The sequence below is a fragment of the Arvicanthis niloticus genome, chromosome 12 (genome assembly GCF_011762505.2).
Source record: "Arvicanthis niloticus isolate mArvNil1 chromosome 12, mArvNil1.pat.X, whole genome shotgun sequence".
NCBI classification, from domain to species: domain Eukaryota; kingdom Metazoa; phylum Chordata; class Mammalia; order Rodentia; family Muridae; genus Arvicanthis; species Arvicanthis niloticus.
The window spans coordinates 43997719-44024540 of NC_047669.1; the positions used below are offsets into that span (position 1 = coordinate 43997719).

Consider the following 26822-nt stretch of genomic DNA (forward strand, 5'->3'; position numbering starts at 1 on the left):
TTTACTTATTTATCTTTCAATGTTATCTCCTCTCCCATTCTCCCTCCCCTCAAAATTCCTTATCCCATACCCCCTAATTCTATTTCTATGAGGGTGTGCTACCACCATTTTCCCATTTTTGCCTCCCTGCTCTTGGATTCCCCACCACTAGGGAATCAAACGTTAGGGGACCAAGGCCCTCCACTTCCACTGATGCCTGACAAGGCCACCCTCAGCTACCTATACAGGTAGAGCCATGAGTCTCCCTTTGTGTTCTCAGGCTGGAGGTTTAGACCCTGGCAGCTCTGGTTGAGTATTTTGATACTCCTTCTAAGAAGGACCAAAGCACCCACACTTTGTTCTTCCTTCTTCTTCTTGAGTTTCATATGGTGTATGCATTGTATTGTGAGCTTTTGGGCTAATATCCCCTTATCAGTGAGTACATTCCATGTGTGTTCTTTTGTGATTGGGTTCACAATCACAAAATTCACTCAGGATTGAAATTAACGATGATTGTCATTATAATTAGAAAAAAAGTTTAAAGACACCTATAGGATATTTGGCAAAATCCTAACACTGCTCTGGGTGTGTTAACTTTGTATAGTGAAATTAAGAATTTAAAGAATGCTGCTCTGTTGACTTTTGATGCTGCAGATAATGCTGATAAAATTATCCATGGCCTGAGCTCAGTATTTCCATTTTGGTCAAACCTCAGGAATGGCATATATAGCTTGACCAGGCTAGCCCTTCTTTTCCTGGGAATACTTTTATTTCTGCCCACCATCTTTAACAACATCAACATGTTGGCAGCCAAAATACATGGCTTAAACCCTAAAATGGACCCCCAGACAGAGTTATTAAATTAATAGGCTGGCAAGCCAAGGATGGCTAAGATTCTGCACAGAGCCTTACCAACCTAAGACAGAAATGCATTGCATTGGATAATGCATATTCCACGATGTGTAAGGAAAACATTCTTGTTAGAATGACCTAAGACAGGCTCAGTCTTGTTAATGAAGTAAAAAAGGGAGAGAGGTGGAGAGCCTTTGGGTCTGCTTAGCAAGAAGCTGACATGGACCAAGGACAAGGAAATGGGCTGCTTGGCAGGAATAGGACATTGGCCAAGGACAAGGAAGTAAGCTTCAAGCAGGAATCCAACATTAGACTAGAACAAAGAAGTAATTTCAGGTAAGAATCTAAATCATAGGCTACAACAAAGAAGTAATCTCAGGCAGGAATGTAAATTTTAGGCCAGAACAAGAAAGTAGGCTTCAAACATGAAAATGACCTTGGGCTAGGATAGGAAAGCAGGCTCAGATACTTCTGTCATCCTGATAAGCCCTTAGAAACAGTTTTCATAGGAGTGTTCAGGTAACTGGGTTTAATGCCTTGTTTTTTCTTTGGCTATTTGTGCTTATTTTATTGCTTGTTCCTCAACTTTTTGCCTTTATTGTATTTCTAGACCCTCAACCTAGAACTGACCTTAATACAAGCATGTAATCAAAATGGTATAAAAACATAAAAGATGTGGTACAGGATAGGGGATTCTAGGGAGGAGAAATGGGGAAAGGGGATGACATCTGTATTGTAAATAAATAAAATATCCAATAAAAATTTTTATCATTAAAAAAACCACCCAAAGACCAAATAACTTCTGTATAGACTAACTTAGGTTTTTTTTTTTTTTTTTTTTTTTTTTTTTTTTTTTTTTTTTTTTTTTTTTTTGGTTTTTCGAGACAGGGTTTCTCTGTATAGCCCTGGCTGTCCTGGAACTCACTCTGTAGACCAGGCTGGCCTCGAACTCAGAAATTCGCCTGTCTCTGCCTCCCAAGTGCTGGGATTAAAGGCGTGCGCCACCACCGCCCGGCCGACTAACTTAGTTTAAAATGATAATTCCATTTGTAATTTTGAGTAAAGGTCATAAAGTCATAGTCTCTACTTTTCTGAGAATCTGATATGTTTTCCACAGAGTTGGCACAGAAAAGCAAGGCCTTGTCAAGACACTATTTTTGTGTCACTTATTTTCTTCTATTTTTGGCCTACATTGCACATTTCTTGGTGTCAGTGTCATTACCAGATCCCAAGGTCCCTTGGCAGAGGCTTGATGTATTTTAGTTCAGGGTTTAAGTGCTTTACTAGAAGCATCTGCTATTACTGCAGTTCCTTTTAAACTGCATTGTCCTCCCTTTATGTCTGCAGAGATATGAGTTCTATTATACACTGCAGTTGGTTATTCTTGTTTCTGTCTTCATACAGCTATATATCTGTTCTCACTTACAGTCTTTGTTAGTGTAGATAGTTTATTGGAGGGTATTACAACCATTGAGTCACCTCCTCTTCTTGATTTTAGTTCTGAAGAATCACAATAGAACATTCTGGTAATGTAAATACCCCAATAGTGGTATTGTTTCAAACAACATGAACCAGCCTATATCTTTTAGGGTATGTAACATCTAGAGCTGGGGAAGAATTCCCAGGGGGCCTGTTTCTCTCTTGCTTGGATGCAGGAAGTTCTTTCAAGCTTTGGTCACTAAACCTGGTTGTTTGGAGGTATACAACATGCACTTGCCTACAATTCAGTGTTTCTCAATGGCAATATAAAGGAGGCTCTGACTGGTCTATCCACCCTGGACCTAAGACTCCATCCACCCTAGGAGATTTTTGAGATCCCACGTAGTGACTCTAGAACTTATGTGCTCTGCTGCCTATCTGTAAACCTTGAAGCTGCTTCTTATAATATATATATGTATATGTATATGTATATGTGTATGTATGCATGCCTTGTATTGCTGGACTCAAGACAATTAGGTAGTCAATGCACAGTAGACTTGCACATTAGTTCATGATTCATAGAGTATAAGTAACATGTGTACTTTCACTTTTGTAGGCTGACATAGTATAACAAACTCTGCTATTTTCTACAGAGTGGGAGTATTTTTTTCTCATGAAAAGTAATCTCAACCACTCCACAATTGGTCCATTAAAGACAGCTTACCAATGTGATAGTTCCATAATTAATGGTGCTGGGTACAGATGAAAATAAGAGGTTTTAGACCTAAATAAGGACCAATGAACATTCAAGACATGAGAATCTCTAGTTATATTTAATTGTAAACCTCATCCCTCACCCTACTTTTTTTGAATTTTATAATGTAGAAATATCCTCATATATTATAGTTATATGAATTTTAAAGATTTATCTAAAGGATTCATTTATTTTTATTAGGGTGACTTTTTTGCTCACTTTTCTTTCAGGTCTGGCCATGCTGGATCACATACTCATTCTACTTATGGCTGCCTGTGCATCCATTCAGTGGCAGGGTAAGCACTAGGTACCCTGGGCCTATGCTGTATTTAGTGATTTCACTCTGTTTTTTGTTGTAATATGGGTTTTGTTTGAAATAAACAAAGATGAATTAGTGAAAAACGCTTATTTATCTGGCCTTCATTTTGATTAGGAAAGTGTAGATTTGGTGCAGCATACAGGTAGAAAGAAAATTAAATCAAAACTAAACACAGATTTTTAGCCACAGTGTTTTCCTGTTTTTAAATATTTCACAGACCTGTTTTTTGTTCCAATCTCCTTCTTATAAACATGATAAAATTATTACAAACAATAAGACAATAGAAAATATATTTATACAAAATAAAAAAAATTATAGTAAAGTTGTATTCCAAGAATACAGCTGATCAACTTTAAAAAGCAGAGTCAAACTTTCTTTAATAACTGAAGAAAGGAGCTTGATTTTAAATGTTATATTTATATGGTTTAGTAAAATGTACTTGTCATTAAAGTTACCATTTTTTACTTAATTTCAATGAATTGTGGTATAGCTTCACAAAACAATAAAATTTTCTAGCTATACCATCTCTTTTAACTGAACAATAAAATGATTTTGGGGCAAAGTACATGCCCATAACTTAAAAAAGTTTTATATAAGTTTCAACACAACAATGATGCTGTCATTATCTGAATGAATCTGAGACAGAGTAACTATAATTTTCTTTGTGATGATTTTACTTGTGATCTAATACTGGTACCCAGGGCATCTTTAATGGAGATTCTATGTCATGATTAATAGTGTCTCTCAACAACTAGCTGTTAAATCTACTTATAATAATGCCTTCTTTAATTCTTCTTTTTCTATATAATTTATGTCTGATTAATTATTGAATCTTGAATATTATATGGTCATAATGATTTCAATCCTTTTCTCTCTTCTTTATTCTATCTGCCATCTCTCTTGTTAAGCCTGTATGAGCTTTTGGGTCTGTAGCAATAATGCCTACCTGGACATTTTACAACCAATTCCTCTTTTTTTTATTCCTCCCTTCATTTATTTGTTGTTGTTTTTTTTATTATTTGTTGTTGTTAGCAACATCTTCTATGACATAAATGTACTTTTTTGTTCTTTTATTTGTGCTAATGTAGACAAATTTTAATCTAGTAACATGGCTGCTAGTATGATCTGGCTGGAATATAGTCATGTCCTTAGTACACATCTTTAATCCCAAATAATGTTGTCTAATTGGGGGACAGACATATTGGCCAATCAGAGAAAGCTTTGACAGAATACTATATGCCCAATTTTCACAGAACAGCACAGGAAAGAGAGCCTATTTGAGAGCAGTACAGGAAGACAGATGGCATCAGTTCTGTTCAGCCAGTTTGAGTTCAATGTAGTGGAGCTGGGTCAGTCAGCTGGAGTCATTATGCTGAGTACACTGCAGTGCAGTGGAGTTAGTTCATGAATTCATGTAGTTCAGTGAAGGTCAATAGAAGCAGTTGAGGTCAGTGCATAAGAAGGAGCCAGAAGATTAGAATAAATGGCCAGAGTTAGTTTGAGGCCAAGCAGAACAATTCAGTGAGAAACTGAGAGAAGAGAGATTGAACCAGTCATCCTGGAGAAGAGTTTGAGCCAGAAGAGTTGAGTTGAACCAGCCAGCCAGAGTTCAGAATGAAGTAGCAAGGGTGAGCTATTTCAGCAGTAAGTCTCAGAGGCTGAGAACATTCTAGGCCTAGAGTAGAGTGTACAGAGGCTAGAAGCTTTCAGGTTAGCAGACAAAGGCAGTAGGCCTCTGAGGGGAATAAAAGATTCACTTACATGTCAATCAGCAGCTGTTTCTTAATTGCTATAGAAAAACTTTCACATTTCTTGGAGTGCAATTCAAAAACCTTGGAAATTATTGCTGATGAACTTGGCTTTATCACTTCTTCTGGACTCAATTTTAAACTGTCCACATTTCTGCCCACCTGCCTGTTCATATGTCTATATTTTCATGTTTTCCCCTTTCTTTCTTTATGGGATATGTCTTTCATTCAAAAGCCTCTCTAATTTATTTGATACGCTATGATAAAATCTTAGCCCTTTTAAATAAGACCTTGTTTAGGCTACTTATCCCTGTTATGATATTTCTTGTTCGGATTTCTATAATTACAGTGAACATATCAAAGTGTTGGGAAGCACAAGATTGTCTAATCTTTTTAAAAACAAATTGGATATTTTATGTATTTACATTTCAAATGTTATCCCCTTTTCAGGTTTCCCCTTCAGTATCCCCCTCTCCCACTCCCATCCCCCTGCTTCTATGGGGATGTTCTCCCATCCACCCACCCACTCCCACCTCACAGCCCTAGCATTACCCTACACTGGACATCAAGCCTTCACAGGACCAAGAGCCTCTCCTCCTATTGATGCCAGATAATACCATCCTCTGCTACATATGTGGCTGGAATCATGTAAAACAAGGAAGTCTTGGAGAGAAATGGCTTTGTTATTTTAGGATTGAATATCCAGGTCCATTATAAAGGCAACTAATTTGATATTGTTATGGATTATAATATAAATATCTGTTTCCTGATGGTTTCAGGCAACCCCTGTGAAAGGGTTATTTGTCCCCCAAAGAGGTCATGATACCCAGGTTAAGAACCACTGATTTAAAGCAACTCTGTTTTCAAACTCTCAACTCTGTTTGCTATGTAACAGAATATACTTAGAGTCTTGATGTTAAAGCTGATCAAATTGAAAATGTATGTACATCCAACTTTGGGTTACCCACAAGTTTTAAGAAGATATTTTTCTGGCTATTGGCTTCTTATTTTAAAGAGCAATTAAATTGTTACTTAATAAAGTGTTACAAATATACACACATTAGTGTATATGTATACGCTCAAAAAGCTTATTCATTATCTCCTTACTGTATTTTTCATAGATTGCATGTATAAAAATTTTAAAATATTGAATAAATATTTTATACAAATGCTAAGTATCAGGGCTGCATTTTTCTCAATCCTAATAATTGTTATGAGTTATGGGTTTATAAGATGAAAGAAAAGTTTTTAGAAAAGTGAAAATACAATATTTTCCAAATAGAAGATGGAGTTTGAGTTATCAATTTTTCACTAAAATGACTAATGTATTTTATGGTTCTATAGATTTTTATTTTCAAAAACTTTTTGGTTAAATTAAAAGATCAATGATTAGCTCTACCTTATACATCAGACTTGGAGATTAATTTATTTTCTATGGAACCCTATTTTATATTGAAATTATGAAAATGTTGACAAATTATCATAGGAGATTCCAATAAAGAAAAAAAACTAGTAAGAACATAAAATATTTTATTGATAGTGTCAAATTTCCATCTACCTTAAGGCTTATTGAATGCAGTGAAACTTCAAAATATTTAATAAGAAATAAAATAAAGAAGAATTAATTAATGGGGTGCTATTTAAAATTATTAGCATGGCTATAAAGGGGGAAAGAATAAATATGTTTTGAATAGTTTCTTTGACTTGCTTTTTCACTGAACTTGTTTTAAATCTCAAATGAATTGCTGACCAGAATTTTAAAAAACAAATGACAGTCACAGTTAAAACTTAACAGGTTTAGTATACTTCAACAGAGAATATAAGACTCAGTTCTTCAGAACAGTATCCAAGGAGGTGAATACAATGAACTGACTTGGAGAATTCAGAAATATTTATGATATTTTCGGTGAATTTGACGTCACATAATTTAAGATGATAGTTCGGGTTTAAAGCATTAGCCCTTTATCCCTGCTTCCTCCTTCCTTGAGTATTATTTGGAAAATGTTTTAGAGAGCTAGAGAGATTCTTTATATGTCTCCAAAGAAACTTATGTCATTCATTTATAAGTGTGTATAGGTCACCCAATAACACCTAAAAAGAAGATATTTCTGAATCACTGGCTCCTTATTATCCTTGAAGTATTAGAGGCAATGTTGTTGACTTATAAAGAAGTATATTTAAAGAAAAATACGTATTGAAAGCTAAAATACCTCAGGCAAGGGCAGGTTTAATCTGAAGGAAGCCATGCCACGCATCTCCATAAGGATCATAGAGTTCCAGCATGTCAGAAGCCCGAAGACGAAATCTTAGAAGTGTGTGTGGTTATTATTACTATTTTTTTTTTTTTAAAGAACAGCAGTAACAACGACCCTCTGAGCCTTCAAATATAGAAAATCCTTTTAACTGAGTACCATCTTAGTTAGAAAAATAAAAGGTGAGGACATGAGATCGAGGAACCAGGAACAATTATTCTAATAGTGTTAAACAACTAAAAGTAAACACAGTGATGGAACAGGGCACCGGAACTTACCGTTGTTGTATAAGCTGCTTCTGGATCGTCTTCCAGCACTCGGGAGAGACCAAAATCAGAGACTTTGCATACTAAATTGCTGTTCACCAGTATGTTCCTAGCTGCTAGATCTCGATGAACATATCCCATATCAGAAAGATACTTCATGCCTGATGCGATGCCCCGCAGCATGCCGACCAACTGGATGACGGTGAAGTGGCCATCATGCTTCTGTGAGAGAAGCGCACCTGTTAGTTGGCTGATCTTAATAGAGTGTACTCTATATGCAGTAAATTGAACCACGAATGAATCATACAGGTTCTACTGGAGATATGCATCAATTCAGCTGACCACTGCTGGTCTTCATAATAAAATACGAGACCTTGTTTGACATTTAAATGAAATAAAATGGAATAAAAGCTAACTAGAGGTGATGAAGAGCTGAACAATGGCAGAGGACAGCAAGCCAAGCCAACCTCAGTGAAAACTACGCCAACTGTTTTTGTCTGTCTGTCTGTTTGTTTGTTTTGTCTTTTGTTTTTTAACAAGAGCAAACTGAAGTCAGTGTGAGAGCAAAGACTGCAGAGAATACACAAGGGACATTCTGTGTTTATAAGCCTCCCCAGGGATGTACAAGTAGGCAGGAGGGCACCAAAGCTTAATTTAGAGAAATTTATGTGGTAACTATAAAAATGGCCCAGGCTAGGTCATTAAAAAAAAAAAAAAAAAAAACTTACTAAGATATATAAACAAGAAATGGATTTAGAAAAGCTGCAGACAAAATAGAATAACACAAGTAAACAAAAAAATAACTAGATTTTGTTTTCAATTATTCTGGACAAATATAAAAGAAAGTATTTGAAGTTCCTGGCTAGAAGAATTATACTACACACTGCAATGTGAATAATAAACCAGAAAGGGTGGTGTTAAACAATAATCAATACACAACATCTTATCCTTCCACTAGAGTTTAGGACAATGCAAAATTTACAAAAGAGTAAAAGCAGTCTAATAGTATTCTGTGCAAAATGCAAGGACGAGCAAAGCCAATACAGGTAGGAGACTTGGTGTCAGATAATATGTGAACAGAAATAAAAGTAATGTGTATTAATTTACTTAATTGTTTGGAGAGTGTTATCATCAGTGAGTTACAGAGAAGCATAAAGGATTCCAGTCATTTGTTATTCACTGGGCCAAATTAATTTATGAATGATATTAAAAGTATACAAACACACACACACAAACACACTAAGGTACTCTTATCTCATACAGTAGAAGCATACATAAGAGTAATTACATTTTTTCTATGATACAAGCTGTTGTGTTTGATAAAACCACAGAATAGCTTAGGCACAGGGTGATGAAACCCACTGAATCCCTTATAGGGACACAGCCTCTTCCCCTATGCTGACCCATTGGTTACGTAGAAGAATAAGCTTACATTACCAGTGGTGCAAACTTGGCTTTAAATACCTAATCTCTCTGATAGCACTCAGATTGTATCTCCACACTCATGTGCAGAGTAAAGAGAGGACGCTTTTCTTAAACAAAGCATCCTCACAGAAAGTGTGTTCATTAAAGCAGGCTCTGCTGTATAATTAATGTACAAGAGATAACCTAGCAATGAGAATCCTTGGTGTTATTAGCTCTTTACGTTTCTAATCCATCTTTGTAGACAGTCCACTATTAGATGGAATCGGCCTCTTCGATCATGTGTTCTACCCAACTCTCTTCTATTAGGAATCTCAAAACTTTAGAATTGAAATCATAAATTCTATTTTTCTGGAAAGGACTATACTACACTTTAAAAGGTAATTCTTCTTTCTCAGGAAGTAAAGGTCCGTCAGATCATAGTTATTGTCAGGTAGAATTTCTAGACAGTAGGAAGAGTCCTGGACCATCTGAGAAAGTAAAGAAAGCCTCATTCCCTTCTCCGAACAAGGGTAGTGATCCAACCCAGAGTTTTAACAAGGCTCGCATTTAAAATACATAGACAACTGCTGGACGCCTTTAACAATTGTTAATAATGAGTGACTCTTGGTTATTATTACATGAAATTTTATAATGTCAATGAATCAGAAATTGTTTTTTTTTTAAATCTGTTGATAATCTAAACACCTGTGTATAGAAAGGGAAACAGTTATACAAGGTCATGTGGAAATGTAGTTTCCAAACTATCCTGAGGATGCCACAAAAACAAAATTATTATTTTAAACAAGTTTTTAAAATTAGCAATAGTGAACTTCATTAGGCCTTTACATGCATATGTGTAAGGTACTTTGTTGATACTTACCCTCCTTTTACTTATTGTGATACCTGCATTCCATCTAACTTCTGGTCCCCTAACAATCTCCTTAGCCTCCCTTCTACATTGATAATTTTGTGTTTTTGTTAATTTTGCTTTCATTTCTAAAATTTGTGGTATGCAAGAAATATTATGTCTCTAAGACTGGCTAGTGGTGTGTGTGTGTATTTGTGTGTGTGTTTATGTAAGGTTGATACTGGGTGTATTCTATTATTGTCCATCTTTTAAAAAAATTCTTATTTATTTATTTATTTATTTATTTATTTATTTATTTTGGTTTTTCGAGACAGGGTTTCCTCTGTCCTAGAACTCACTCTGTAGACCAGGCTGACCTCGAACTCAGAAATCCACCTGCCTCTGCTTCCCAAGTGTTGGGATTAAAGGCGTGCGCCACCACCGCCCAGCAAAAAATTCTTATTTTTAGACCAAGGTACTCACTGAATCTGCAACTCACTGACTCAGCTACACTGGATGGCCAGTAAGCTACACGGATCGTCTCAGCTCTGCTCCTGTCACCTTAGGTTTGCAAATGTGCACGTTGCACATTTTATGTGTGTTCTGGGACTACAAATTCAGATCCCTCATGCAGCCATTTTACTGACTGGGTCATCTTCCCCATTCTAATACTAGCTAACTTTGCTTAACAGGATAATCTTTACTTCTATCCACATTCTGGAATAATTACATTGGTTTCATTCTTGATTAATGGCTGAAGAATGTACCATTACATACATTGCATTTTCTGTCCTGAGCATCCATCAGTGGGCTCTTATGCTGACCCTATGATGGGTCTATTGTGAGCTGTGCTGTGACGGAGGTCATACAGGTATCTCTATTTTATGCTGGCTTAAATTCTGTAGGATTGCAACTCATGAGTTAGTTACATGGCATTTATATTCTGGGTTTTTGAGGAATATTTATACTGATTTTTCATATTGGCTACACTAGTTTACATAGCCACCAATTATATTTAAAGGTTCCATTATCGAGTCTTTACCAATGTAGCATCACATTCCTTTCAAACAGCTTTAGTAACACAGAGTTTTCCATAGCATGACATTCATCCTTTTAAAGCACATAATGTTAATAGAGCTTAAGTTTCTTCCTGGCACCCTCATGAAAACCCTTGCATCCTGCTGTGCTCAGCAGCCTCTAACCTACTTTCTACCCCAATGGGATTTTGCCTGCTCTCAATATTTTCTAACCACAAACATGCAATCTTTTGTAGCTGACTTCTTGCATGTTGTAGCCTAATGTTTCCAAGACTCGTAGCCTAATGTTTCCAAGACTCACATTGTAGCGATATCAGTTTTGTATCTTTGTATCGTTACTTTTATCTTGTATTCATTTAAAGTTGATGGACACTTGAATTCTTCCATGTTTTAGTGATTTGTGTGTGTGAGTTTTTAATGGGTCATTTTAATGCTGTTACAAAACACTTGAAGAGACCTGGATTAACTGCTTTCCTGTCAACTGCATGGCAATTTGTGTTCCAACAGTTGTAAGCAGTGCCATTTAAAACCTGAGATACTGGTGTGTGAAAATAATCTAAACTACTTTGAACATGTTGTTTCAGAGGCCACACAGTGTTCCTTATTAATTTCTAATTCATCTGGCGAATTCTGGAGTCCATGAAGTCCAAACAATTTTCATAATAACAATATGACAACTCTCTGCTCGTTACCACTAGGTTTGTATTTGGGTGAATGGTACAAATCTCTGATAGGTAAAAAGGTCAGGAGATTAATATAAATCAAGACAATAACACCCAAGTAAAAACCTATTGCTATTTTTATGTTCTCCTTTGTCACATGCAGAGAAAGCTTAAAAACAGCCTTTTAAAAAATTGTCCTTGGTATATCAGTGGAAAATTAATATTTCTAAATTTTGTCTGGGATTATATACTCTCAAGATCAACACCTGTGAGAGACTAAAAGCAGGACAGGGCATAATGGACATTAAATGACGGTATTAAAAAAAGTCTTCATTCTTGAGAGAACCAAATTAACAAAATTAAAAATAAAAAGGGAGACATAACAATGGACACTGGGGAAATTCAAAGAATCATTAAGTCTTACTTCAGAAGCCTTTACTCTACAAAATTAGAACTTCTAAATGAAATGGATGATTTTCTAGACAGATACCAATTTAAAGCTAAATCACAAACACATAAACCATCTGAATAGTTCTATAACCACTAAGGAAATAGAAACAATTATTTAAAATCTCCTAATAAAAAAAAAAAAAATAAAAAAAAAAAAGAGCCCAGAGCCAGATGGTTTTAGTACTGAATTCTACCGGTCTCAAAAAAGAGTTAATACCAATACTCTTCAAACTATTTCACAAAATAAAAACAGAAGGAACACTGTTAAATTCCTTCTATGAGGCCACACTCACCATGATACATAAATTACACAAAGACTCAACAAAAAAGAAAATTTCAGACAAATTTCCCCTATGAATACTGATGCAAAAAAAAAAAAAAAAAAAAAAAAAAAAAAAAAAAAAAAAACCCACAACTCCATTAAATACTTGCAAACCAAATCCAAGAATACAGCAAAAACTTATAAAGCTACTTTGGAAATTAATCTGGCAGTTTCTCAGAAAATTGAAAATAGTTCTACTTGAAGACCCAGCTATACTGCTCCTGGGCATATACCCAAAAGATGCTCCACCATACCCCAAGGACACATGCTATGTTAATAGCAACCTTATTCATAATAGCCAGAAACTGGAAGCAACTCAGATGTCCCTCAGCCAAAGAATGGATACAGAAAATGTGGTACATTTACACAACAGAATACTATTCAGGTATTAAAAACAAGGACATCATGAATTTTGCAAGCAAATAGATGGAACTTGAGAATATCATCCTGAGTGAGGTAACCCAGTCCCAAAGGGACATGCATGGTCTATACTCACTGATAAGTAGATATTAGTTTAAAAGGTCAGAATACTGATGATACACATTATAGACCTGGGATGAGGAAGGCTCCCAGGAATCAGTGCAGGTGACCTTAGCAGAAATGCCCAACAGTTGGGACATGGAACCTGAAGAGACTACCTCTAGTAGCCAGAGAGGATCTCCAGTGGAGGATTGGGGACACCAACCCACCTACAAAAGTTTTGACCCAAAATTGATCCTGTCTAAAAGGAATTCAGGGACAAAGATAAATCAGAGATAGAAAAATGGCAGAACAGTGACTGGCTCATTTTTGAGACCTATCTCTTGGGCAGGCACCCATCCCTTATACTATGCTATGCTTGCAGACAGGAGCCTAGCATAGCAGCTCTCTGAGAGGCTCTATCCAGGAGCTGACTCAGACAGATGTAGATACGCACAGACAAACATTGAACAGAGGTCAAGGACTCCTGTGGAAAAGTTAGAAAAAGCATTGAAGGAACTGAAGGGGATGGCAACCCCATAGGAATATCAACAGTGTCAACTAACCTGGATCCCTGGGAACTCCCAGAGACTGAGCCACTAACCAAAGAGCATACACAGACTGGTCCGAGGCCTCTGGCACATATGTAGTAGAGGGCTGCTTTGTCTGGCCTCAGTGGGAGAGGATGAGCCTAATCTTGCAGAGACTTGATTCAGCAGGGTAGGGTGATATGTGGTAGAGGGGACCCTCTCAGATTCAAAGGGGAAGGGAGATGGATTGAGGAACTCTGCAAGGGTGGACCTGGAGTGGGGGCTACAAGTGGGATGTAAATACATACATGCATGCATACATACATACATAATACATACATACATACATACATACGTACACCTTTGGAGCTTGGAGAAAGCTACTGAAAAGGGAAAGAAAGGATTGAAGGAGTCAAAGACACTACAAGAAAACATACAGAGCCAGCTAATCTGCTCCAATATGGGCACACAGAAACTGAATCACCAAACAGAGAGCATCTATGGGACAGACAGGCTCATGGTGCAGTTTGGTCTTCATGTGAGACTCCTAATAGCAGGAGTAGGGGCTTTATCTGACTTTGTTGTCTACCCTTTCCCATAACTGGTCTGCCTTGCCTAGTCACAATAAGAAAGATACACTTAGCTCTACTGTAACTTGATCTGCCAAGGCTGGTTGACATCCGTGGAGTGTGGGGCTTCTCTTTTCTGAGGAGAAAGGAAGGTCAGATGCAAGGGAGGGGAAATGAGAGAAGAGGGAGGGGAAGATGCAATTGGGATGTAAAGTAAAAACAAAACAAAACAAAAAGGACTTCAAGAGTGGGGTCAGGGTTTGTATATTTACAATAACCAATTACCAATTCAAGCTGACCCTGAAAAAATCTAATGTCCTTGGGTTATACAGCTTTAGGTCATTTTCAATATAGGAAGTCAAGTAAGAGACACTAACTTCCAAAATGCCAGAATTCCCAGCACTAGGGCATCCAATCCTGAGGGTTTATCCCATTGTGGGTCAATTTGAATGCAAATCTCCTTTCTATAACCTATTACCCTGATTAGCTACCAGGGACAATTTCTGTATCCTTAAATCTGCCTCTTTAGCCAGACATCTATCTATCCATCTATCCACTGTTCATAAAATATCAGCCAGATGAAAGGTAAGCTCCATGGTACTGTTGCCATGGTGATAATGGCTGTGCCGTGTTATTGTCATCCACCAACGGTCAGAGAAGCTTTGCAGTCAAGATACTGCTTAGCAGATGGAACGGTGGTTTCTGTTGGACACTAAGTACTCCTATAAAACCTCAAGTTACTAAGCGCATTGCAGGAGGTGACCTGTTTGCACCCGGGGAGTGAATATAAAATCAGAGTTCACACAAGTGAGCAGTAGAGTCGGCTAAGTCATGGCTCTGCGGGAAACCCAAGCCACACAAACTGAAGACAGATGGGAACCACCTAGCGGATTCCTTGTTATTTGTATTGATTCTTGTTCTTTTTCTAATGGAAAGCCCCCAAACTAAAATCTTGTTATTTTGAAAAATAAAAAAAAGATAAAAAAAGAAAGGTAAGCTCCAAAAGTAATTAAATATTATTTGGGTCAGCATATCTTAATTGCTACCACATTGGCCTGGGGAAAATACACAACATTTATAAATCACTATAAACCTGTAACAATCTTAAATCTTACGGGTACGTTCCCATTTAATTCCCAAAATAACTATGAGAGATAAGTGTAGCTGTTATTACCATCATGTACTAGTGATGCTAGGGTCTACAAACACTCTATAATAGAGCTTTTTAAAATAGGGGTTGTAGCTCAGTATGGAATCATGGGATTGGGTGTGGGGTCAGGAATACTTGGTAATAGTAGGACATTTAAGGATATACAATGCCAAAAAATTAATTAAAAACAATCATGAGAAAAACCCAGGTGTTTTCAGCTATGTTTGTTCATGTTGCATTGTTGGGACATTGCTTCAGTACTGGCTCTGAACATACATGTGCACTTTGCAGTGTGCTTGCTATGATGCCATGTAGTGCCAGGGGATCACATCAGCTTGAAATGCATCAGCTCCGATATAAGACTTACATGCTATAAACTGCAGGGTCTATGCTGAACATGTGTAATTTTCTGCTGTTATGAAAACATAGTGCTTTAATTATGAAAAACAAAGACAATATTTTCTTGCATAATTCTTCAGCACCTAAGTATCAAATTGGCATTCTTATAGATTGCATTATATTAGAACCATTGAGTTGGCTAATTGAGGAGCAGAGGTGAGATTCATAAAGAAAATCATTTGATGAATATTAGTTTTGAGTTAGAACAGAATTTTTAATAATAATTGAAGTGGTGCTAGATGTACTGCCATTTTATATTACATATTTATACAAAGTAGCCCCCTCAGTATTGATAATTCTGAGTCAAAATATACTGATGAACTATTGAAATCATTAAAGATGCTTTGTGTTCTATATTTTCAAGTATTCAGTAAAGGCTCAATAATTTTAAAATATTTTCAGCTTAAAAATTATTTTAAAATAATGTGTATGTATGAGTGTGTGAATACAGGCCTGCACATGCCATGCTATACTTGTGGATGTCAGAAGACAATTCAAGTGTTTGTCTTTCTCTTCTGCCTTATTGGAGACAGAATATCTTGTTCACTTAGGTAATCAGCAAGGTGTCTGTCCTGTGAGCATCTGAAGATGCTCATGTCTCTGCCTCCCATCTTGTCAGAGAAGCCCTTGATTACAGACAAATGCTAGCACATCTGAGTTTATGAGGGTTCAAGTATAATGCAAACACATTGCATTATACTTGCACAGCAAGAGATATGTACCCTCTGAGCAGCCCCCCACCCAGCACCAACATTTAATTCCTTCTTTAAAAATTGATTTATTTATTTTATGTGTATGACTGCTTTATCTGTATGTATGTATGTGCACCGTGTGCATGCCTGGCACCTGTAGATGTCAGAAGATACCACTAGAACTGGAGTTAGGAGTGGTTGAGTCACCATGTGGGTACTCGGAACTGAGCCCAGATCCTCTGAAAGAGCAAGTGCTGTAAACCATGGAGCCATTGCTTCAGACCCCATGTTCCAACTCTTTATGTGTACACAAATGATCACGTGAAAAGTTCTGTTTGTCTTTGAGACTAATGAAATCATGCATGGAAAAGGAATTGATTTAAACCAACCAATTCTTCATGATTCATTATTAGTAAATGTTTGAATGGTTGGTTTCTATACCTATTTTTATATACATCTGTACCTAAAGTTATATACAAGTTTCTGGTGTGAGAGGAATCATGAGTAGAAACATTTAAGAAGCCATGACTAGATAAGCATGCATTCTGATGTATTAGAATTGTCAGAAAGAGAGCTAGCCTTGTCTTCACCTAGCCTAGAATAATTTGGACAGCAGTATTTGGAATAATAAAGAATACTATAAAAAGATTTCTGAGATTATTAAACTAAAACCAAGCAAACAAAAACATTACAGGAAAATCAACAGAGGTTATTGTATTCATCTATGTCTGGCTAAGAGGAATAGCCTCATTTATTCACACATGAGGCACTATACATTTTTCACTAAAAATAATGTAACTGTTCTCCTAACAAAATCCGTTTTTTTTTTTTTTGTTTTGTTTTGTTTTTTTCTGTTCATTGACACTATCACTTTTACAAATTCAGTTCAGGACATATCTTTCTTGAATATGGTGCGTAGTTAATAAAGAGTGACTCAATCTAAACAAACTTTTAAAGCATCTTGTGGAGTACTGATTGCTACTGCTGTGATATTCTCATTGTTTTGTATAAAACAGATTGTTTTCTTAAGGCTGGGTACGAGTCTTATCCCTTTTATGTAGCACTTGTATGACAGCATCCACTACACTGCCATCCGTAGCAGAGTGCTTGATAAATATTAATTCAAACTCAATTGAATTGTTTACGAGGGGTGGAGAAAAGTCTGAGAACACTGAAATTTAATATCTTTGGGCTTCCTACTGGCGATTAATCAAAAGGAAACTGTGATTTTGTTTTTTATATGACATATGGTTTCTTTCCCAAAACGGAGATCCAAATGAAAGCAAGTGAAGGTGGCATATTTATACAATGTATTTGGAACTTAGTGACTAGAATTCTGTGTGTTTTTACCCTGCTCTTTCTTTGCTTTCTCAACCTGACTGCTGAGAAACAGGGAGTTTACCCTCTAACTGACAGGAAGGGTGAGCCCAATTGGAAGGGTTTTCTGAAAGCTATACATAATAATGACTGCTATTCTGAAAGCTGCAGAGAGCTCCATCAAGCCTTCCCTTAGACCCTGGGGCACAGCATCCTCTAGATCTAAGCTGTCACCGGCATGTCACATCATCTCTGCTGCAACTCCACCTGTTTTGATGGTTCTCAAGGCCCCCCTTAGTGAGGCGCACCCATAGATATGTTAGTCTTCTTTAGTGCTCATTCTTCTTAGACAGAGTTCAGGTATCTGGCTGAGTTTAGGACAAATAGCGGATTAGAGAGTCATGCTATAGGAAACTACCATATAATTATGTGCTGAGTTTCGCTTTTTGGTAAATATATGGAGGTCCTAATAACACTGAAGTCGTATAGTGTCATTGCCTAACAGTCTTCAGAGATAGAACAGGGGGAAATGTTTCCATCTTGAATTTGAAAGTGTGACTTCCTTTATATCTTTAGTTTCCCATCCTTATTTTGATTGATTTTTTGTATTCACCCCTAAAACTGGTACCAGCTAGCATGCCGAACTTATACAGTTCCCCCCGTTAAGGAATATTGACCTTTTGTTTTGTTCCCCTGAGCTTTTCATGACAAATCTAATCTTCTAGGTGGCCTTTTGCACAAATCCATGCCCTGAGACAATACTCTTTAAGTGTCTACTTTGGGGCAATGATTACTCTGGTTGACAGAGGTCGACATGAAAGCACAAATCAACAGCAGTTCTTGTACTAGTTGTTTCTGAAATATTACAGAATGATTCAGAAAAGAATGGTGTAATGGAGCCTGTGAGTAGTTCTCAGCACATACCAATGTCTTAGACACAGAATGGATTAGTTTGGCAAGATAAGGGAAAGCCATTCGGAGAGCATGGGAGATACTAAAAAGGTTGATAAGGAAAATCAGGAAGATCCATGAAAGACAGCATAGGCGAAAGTCTATTCAAGACATAAGAAGTTGGAGAATGACTTCATGGTAAGTGAAAAATGCTACATGTGGGGTGAAGTGAACTGTGCCACCTACAGAAGACCTGGTAAGTTTGAAACAGGTTCAAATCCCCAGGAATTCTCATATTTGAGAACAGCAGGCATTAGAACCAGCTTCCATCCAGAATCTACCTGTCCTGGAACACATAACCAAAACACTCCATTGAGAGGGTACTGACAACCAGTCACATAGCATAAAAACCTAATGAGGTATCTAGGTAGTCCCCATGTCTTTAACCAACGAGCTTCCTTTCCTGGGTATTCCTTCCTACAAAAGGTATTTAATCCCTGGTGCACCGAGTAAGATGTATGCATTCACCTCCACCATAAATAAAACAGTTTGGACAAGCAAGGACTGTGTCCTTCATCACGGATCAGTGCAGGGGGTTGGGGGACTGGCCTTCCTCAAAAAGAGCCTCTCTTAAGTCTCCCTGAGAAGGCCTCTTTTCCAGTCCCTTCATACATTTGGAACTCACTGGGAACCAAACCAGATTCTCTGTCCCAGGCTCAGCCATCCCCTTCTTGCCTGTTGTGTCAGGGGCAGCTCGGGCGTTTGGATCTCCATTCCCAACTCCTTGAGGTCCCCAGTGGCATCTGGGTACACAGGAGACTGAGAACCACAGAATCCATCTCAGATCCCACTGTTTTCACCCAGAAGAACATGGGCTGAGACCCTTTCCTGGATTACATTCTGCCTGCGCTCTGGCTTCTCAGAGGCAAAGCAGGAACACAGACCACAACTTCTTCTTCTTCTTCTTTTATTTATTACTATTGTTATTTTCATGTGGATAGTGGAAGCAGAGATAGGTTGGGAGGTTTTATTAAGATAATTCAAGAAAAAGACCCTGGCTTGAAGGAAGTTCCAAATTTATTTGAGAAGCTGTCCAACAAAGCCAGTGATTAACTGAACGGAAGAGAACACTGGCTAGGAATGTTGATTTCTACTGTGGGATAGACTTACCTTGTCATGTTTACATGCGTGTTTATCCTGAGGGTTTATCTAAGGGCTCAGCACCAAGACTGGAAAACAATAACTACTCAAGATCTATCCAGTGAATTAAATGACTGAATGCATTGTTGTTTTCTTAGAGAGAGAAGCCATTCAGATCTGCAGTAAGCAGTAAGATGTATTTCTTGAACAATTTTTTTTTTCATAGAAAGTTGGTTTTGCTAGGGCTTTACCTAAGAATATTCATATGTGGACAAGCTTTGAAATGCTGATTATACTTAGAGATATCTCCACTTTTGAAAACAATTGATTATAAATTAAAAAATCCTAATCTTTCTGCTATAGAGTTAGAAAGGGGGGAATAAATATCATCTAATATTTCTGCTTTCTGTTTTAGGGAGTTATTATTGGAGAACCTTGGTAATACTGAGCCCACCAACCAAATAGCATTAGAGAGTACAAAAGATCTGAGTACCATAGTATAAATCAATGTTCTCAAGCTCTTGCTAAAAAATGTTCAATACTCTATAAAAGGTAGATCATTTTAGTGATTCATGACCTATAAAGGTTAACTATGAGTGATAAGATTACACTCAGTTGATGGCAAGCTAGTTCTCTTGCGCAGTATTACTAAAGTTACTTATCATTCATTGAACACATATTTATAAAGGATCCAATTTTTCACACAAGGTCTTGGCTATCTACAATGAATAGGTCACACACAATGTAATAAACCATATTGGATAATGACACTGGAAGATCTAAAAATAAGTTATTAAGTTTGGTTCATGTGTATGTTAGAAGTACTTTTTTTTTTCCACATAACTACAAGTTATATGAAGTGGTTGCCACCTTTTAAAACATACACAGTGGAATTCTCTTCAGTCAGAAAAGAATAATGTTATGCTGTTTGCACAAAAATGGATTTTCGTAGTAAATAAATTAAGTCAGTCTCAGAGAGACAAATCCACATGTTTTCTACTATTTGTTCTTTCTAGATTTTACATAGTTACATAAAGTTATATATGAACAGATAATATAAAAGTAGAAGCAAAAATCTCTAGTGGGAGGGGGAGGGATGAGAAAGGAGAGAGTAGGTTGGGGGTTAAAAAAATGTGTTCAAAGTATATTGTATACCTCTAAGAAAACGATCATAAATAAACAATAAACCTTTTAAAAATTATACAAAAACAAACCAGAATGACAATTAGAAACCTTAGCTGAAACATGAAAAAATTATTAGATTTAGACTCTGACTTAAGCAGTAAAATGGTTATGGCGAGAAGTGGTTTAGGGGAAACTCAAGCTGTGTACTATAATTTTGGTCAAAAACCTATGGCTAATGAGCTCATGGACCTTAAAGGGAATCTCTTATTATTATTTTGCTAAGTGGCCATAGTATCTGATCACATCCTAAGAAGGATCTATGAATACAGAGAAGTGCTCAGTATTCTTCTGAGAAGCTCCTTTGTGCAGTGGGTAGCAATTAAGACCGAGTCTCACAGCCAGCCAGAGTGCAGAGAGCAACTGTCTGTGGAGACCTTAGACACAAATGGGCGACAGGTATCATACTTCCTTGAGGCTCAGGGAACATCAAAGAACACAGGGCTGAGAAACTGTAAAAGCCAGAGTTTGGGGAGGATCAGGACAAACTGTCTCCTGAGTATGACAGGATCATTACACTCATGAACTCATAGCAGGTGAACCTGCACAGGCAACATTCCAGAAGATTCAGGGGAAGGGCTCACAAGGCTTCAGCCCTACCAGAGGAACTGCTGACAGTTGATGGCTTCTTCTAGAGAGAAATCAATTTTCTCAAGTGGTGGTGTTGTCCATAGTAGGCTTATGCCCCTGTCGTCTGTCCCATGCCCATAAGTATATGGACAGTATTGATTAGACTGATACTGTTCTTCCTATGGGGTTGCAAATCCCTTCAGCTCCTTCAGGCCTTTCTGTAATTCCTCCATTAGGAACCCCATGCTCAGTTCAATGGTTGGTTGCAAGCACCCACCTCTGTATTGTCAGGCTCTGCTAGAGCCTCTCAGGAGCCAGCTATATCAGGCTCCTATCAGCATGCACTTCTTGGCATCTGCAACAGTGTCTGCACTTGGTGACTGTATATGGGATGGATCCCTAGGTGGGGCAGTCTCTGGATGGCCTGTTCTTCAGTCTCTGTTCTACACTTTGTGTCTGTATTTGGCCCCATGAGTATTTTGCTCCCCCTTCTAAGAAGGACAGAAGTATCCACACTTTGGTCTTCCTTCTTCTTGAGCTTCCTGTGGTCTGTGAATTGTATCTTGGGTATTCCAAACTTTTGGGCTACTATTCACTTATCAGCCAGAGCTCCTAGTGATTAAACCACCAACCAAAGAGTACACATGGAGGGACTCATGGCCTCAGCTGCATATGTAGCAGAGGATGGTCTTGTTAGACATCAATGGGAGAAGAGGCTCTTGGTCCTGTGAAGGCTCAATGCTCCAGTGCAGGGGAATGCTAAGATGGGGAGGTGGGAGTGGGTGGGTGGGGGAACACTTTCACAGAAGCAGGGGGAGAAGGAATGGGATAGGAGGTTGCCAGGGTTGGGGGAAAACCGGGGAAGGAGATAACATTTGAAATGTAAATAAAAAAGTATCTAATAAAAAAAGAAAAAAGTGCCGGGCGGTGGTGGCGCACGCCTTTGATCCCAGCACTTGGGAGGCAGAGGCAGGCGGATTTCTGAGTTCGAGGCCAGCCTGGTCTACAGCGTGAGTTCCAGGACAGCCAGGGCTACACAGAGAAACCCTGTCTCGAAAAACCAAAAAAAAAAAAAAAAAAAAAAAAAAAAAAAAAAAAAGTAGAAATCAAAGCTAAAAAAAAAAAAAGGTAAAGATTATAATCTATGAGGACTTAGCACTGAGAGAAGCTGCCCTTTGGCTTCCACAGTTCCTTGGTCCTAAAATTTCATCACCTATCTTGTCTTTATGCTTTCCCTTCTTTGATTTTGATAACTGATTTTCTACTGATCAATTCAATTTGGGTTTACAAATGCACACAAAAAATGCAAAATCTTCAGGAGAAATGTGAATAATACGAGGTCCTCAAAATCTGTATGCTAAAATTTGTTCAAATGAGGAGATGAGAGCTTTGAGCTGGGTCAGATGACATTAAAAGTAGTTGGAATGGTGCAAGACTTGGAGGAAGGTCCACCTTGGGCCATGAAGGCATGGGGAGGTTATGCTACCACAGGGGATTTACAGCAGAAAGAACTGAGTGTTTAAGAACCTGTGTACTGAACATGAAGAAATATGTGCCCCCCCCAAAGCCTTAAATAAAATGTTGCTGGGAGGGGGTTGTTTAGAAGTGAGGAAAACATTCTCTTTCCATCTTTATAGGAGACTCCTAATCTTTTTTTTTATACTCTTGTATGTAATATCCTTTAGCTAGACTCTGTATAAAAGGAAACTTTTATGGGCCTATCTAGGGACTTAAGTGATGTCTTTAAGAGAAATATTTGTGGGAAGATGTATTCTGAGTTCTGAACAGTCTATTTATAGGCGACTTTGAAGAAGACAATCCATGGAGGACTACTTTTATGACTCAAGTTTAAAGTTAAAATTCAGCGCTGATGTGTTTTTAAATCAGAAGTTTGGCCATATGTGACTACTTAGCATGCTCTTGAATGTGAAAAAGAAATGGCTAGGATTATCTGTAGGTTTAAAAGTCCCATGAAATAGTAATTGAAAAAAAATAGAGTCAATATCTATTTTCTACTGAAAACTCTGTGGATTTTTTTGTAGTATCCTTATTGAGAGTCTTATAATTTTTATGAATGCTTAATAAATATCTCAAAGCCATTCCTTGGTTGTTATCTTATGTTAGAAACTTATGATTTTAATTAGAGGTGAGAGGAGACAGCAGATAGAATCAGAAATTTCTAAAGAACTAAAAGCTATTTTTTTCTATTCCTACAAAATCTAGAAAGAAATGCAGGTACAGATTTGTGAAGCGTGGCAGTTGGATTTCAGAATTACATTTAAGAACCTAAAATTGATCTGAGTATAGCATAGCTTAAGCCTACCAAGCTTACTACTGAACTTGGATTTTTTTTATCCTTTTAAAACTTTTTGGTAAAGTTGTTGTGAACATAATCTATGTAACTTACTGTGTATAGCCTTGATATAAAGCCAAGAAAATTTAAAGTTGTTTGGTCTAGTATTTGGGACAGAGAATTATTGAAGTGCAACAATATTATTCTGGGAAGGATTTGAAGAATATATCTGTGCATGTTTACACAGAACTCAACACCTAGTTATATAATTCAGAACCTGCTGTATGTTTGAAACCCATTAAGGAGACCACACGGGAGTACAGATAAGTATGTGAAATATCTCTATTTACAAGTATAATTTTGCACTGTATATCAATTAAAAAGTACCCCAGGCAGAATGGCTAAGATTAAGAAAACTGATGGGCTAAACAGGTGTCTCAGTAGGTAAGAGCACAGCTGTTCTTACAGATGACATGGTATCAATTATCAGTACCTACATGGAGGCTCACAACCATCTGTCACTTCAGTTCCAGGATATACAATGCTCTCTCTGGCTTCCTTGTACAGTAACCATACATGTGGTGCACAGGTATGAATGCAGATGAAACAACCACACATATCACTGATTTAAAAAAAACTGAAAGAGAAAGAAAACCAATTCTGCTGAGGATGCAGGGCAAGGGAAACCCTCACTTGCCATTGGTGGGATTGCAAACTCAAGCATCCATTAAGGAAATGAGTAAGGAAAACCATGATCCAAGTATACTATTCCTTGGCCTGTACCCAAAGGACTTGATACCCTTCATACTTGCCCATCCATGCTTGTCACCTCTCCTTCATCATAACCAAGAAGTGGAAGCTTCCTAGAAGTTCCATCAGCTTATAAATGAATGCAATTCTATTCAATTATAATGAAAACGAAACCATGAAATGTTCAGGTACATGAGTGGAACTGGGAAATTTTACAGTGAGTAGAGAGTGACCCAGACCTGGAAAGATAACACACAGAAACAAGATTTTTTCTCTTTCTAACTTTAACACTTGAGGACATTGTGCATGTGTGCTCTATTTACAACATTTCCTCCACTCCCTCTCAAATTCATGACAACCCCCCCTAAGTGTAGCCTACCTGTCATGCTTGGAAGATACTACATCACAGCAGATTTTATGGTCTTCAGACGTTTACACATTTGTGAGCCCCGTCTCCCCTGCCTTAGGTGTAAGTGTTGATTAAGACTGAGTATCGCACAGTCATTTATTTTCTGCATGGTGACCATTGCAGATCTTTGCAGTAGGCATCATCTGACGCAAAAAGAAGAGTGTAACACTTATGTATATTTCTAAGGGTAAGTATTTGGAATATGGTTAGAAATTACATTGTTTTAAGAAAATAGCATTAGTGGGTTCTCCTCCAGGGTCTCTGACCTCTCCAATAATGGGTAACTTAGCTATATTTCCAGTACCTGCATCAATTTCCTACTGGATGGGCTTAGGCTAAGCAGATGTTAGTTTGTTCCAAGAAAACAACACCATTATTTTACTATGGGAAATACTTTATTATAACAGCCAGTATTATTGTTTGTGGGTTTTATAACTATGTAGGATTATTTATTGCTTTTTTCCCCCTTGGCAGCTTGCATAGCATCTTTGGATAGTCTGGGCTAGTCCAGAGAGGTCAGGTTTCTCGGTCAGTTCCAGTTTGATTCATCCAAAATATGTTCAGGGATGTGATATCTTCAGCCATAGAACCATACATTCAAGTTCTAGGCTATGAATAAGGGCAATGACAACATCTTACCTTGTTTCAGTTTTTTTTTTCTCTGACTATCTATGACCAACAACTTAAACAGAAGTTTCCCATGCCTGGAACTGGAGATTTTATTAGATATTTTATGCCTTTTGGGGAGAACATTATAAGCCTGGGCAGAGTAACTACATTTTGAAGTGCACGCACACATACACACACATGCACACACACACAATATATGTTTTTCAGTAAACAAAGCAAAGTGTTTCTCTATGTATGTCTTTTCAACCATTCTTGTGTTATTTACCTCTATTCCATCTCCATATTCATTACCCACTCCCTTCCTTCCCAGTTAAATTCTCCTTCCTCACATTTATAATGGATATTCTCACTGACTTGTGGACCATAGCTCCATACATTAGATTTGAGTGTGTAACTGAAATCAGGAAAGTAGAAAAGAACCATGAGGAGGAGGAGAACAAGCCCTTGAGAGGGGCAATAAGAGGATGAAGGTGCTGCTGTGAAGAGGCAAAGGGAGAAACAGTGGGCAGTACACACACACACTCACACACACACACACTCACACACACACACACACTCACACACACACATGCATGCATGCATGTATGCACACATGTGCATGCTCACATGAGTTCAAGAGACCCTTCGAACAATATAGAATATTGCTACTGTCCTTAGTTGACTCCTAGAAATTGACCCCATTTCTTTAGACACCATATATTTTTTTTTGTCACAGAAATTTGAGAAATCAACCTGATAGTGACCTAGGATTCTCATCCCAGAGAGCTGATTTTTATAGTATCAAAAAGTGCTATGTAAGTAGCTAGAGGTAATGTTACCAACAGTCTTATAGTGCTGAAAGTCTCTGAGTTACAATGACTAACCTGACAAGATATTCTCAATGGTGCAATAGTGACACATGTCTTATGGGTAACCAAAGAATCACCTAATAACTTAAAGCTCACTCAGTATTAGGGAACTCATACCTTCTTCTATAAACCCTTCTGAGTAGGCTGGGAAAGGTCATATACCCTAGAGGAGAACTTATTACTATTATATTGTTAAATGCATATAGTTTTCAACTGTATTCAAAATACTTATCCTTATGCCCAAAGACAAGTGCAGCTTTTACCCCTCAACAGAGATGTTTCTTTTTGTAGCAGATGGAGGATGTTACAGAGGGCATCAAGTAGTCAAAATATAGAAAATAATGAATATGGTCTTCCCAGTGCAGTGGGGACATCCACAGCCAGAAGCCTTCTACCTCAAGCTCAGAGAACATCCTGGAAGAGGGGGCACAAGATTGTAGGTTCAGAAGACCAGGACCAGGATAGCTGCTGCACAATAGTGTCTACTGGTTACAGAGATGCTGCAGCCATGAATTTTCAGTAATACGGCTGCCGGCACAAGACATGTACAAGAGCACACCAGTTAACATGTCAGCATGGATGGGGAAATTTTTCCAACATGAAACTGCTAGAAGAAGAGATACAGAGTGGCTGCTGTGGGAGGGAGAGTCAGCTTTCCTCAGGCATGAACTGTACGATAGTT

General features: G+C 37.7%; 1 protein-coding gene and 1 non-coding gene across 2 annotated transcripts in view; one reads left to right on the forward strand and one right to left on the reverse strand.

Annotated features, from left to right (window-relative positions):
* The window catches only part of Epha6 (EPH receptor A6), an 851223-nt gene that overhangs the window by 110128 nt on the left and 714273 nt on the right, over positions 1-26822 (reverse strand). The window contains exon 14 of the mRNA XM_034515065.2: positions 7602-7811. Within this exon, the coding sequence (XP_034370956.1) occupies positions 7602-7811 (210 nt within the window). The remainder of the gene's footprint in view (positions 1-7601; positions 7812-26822) is intronic.
* LOC117718389 (small Cajal body-specific RNA 13) lies at positions 14452-14599 on the forward strand. The gene has a single exon (XR_004608071.1).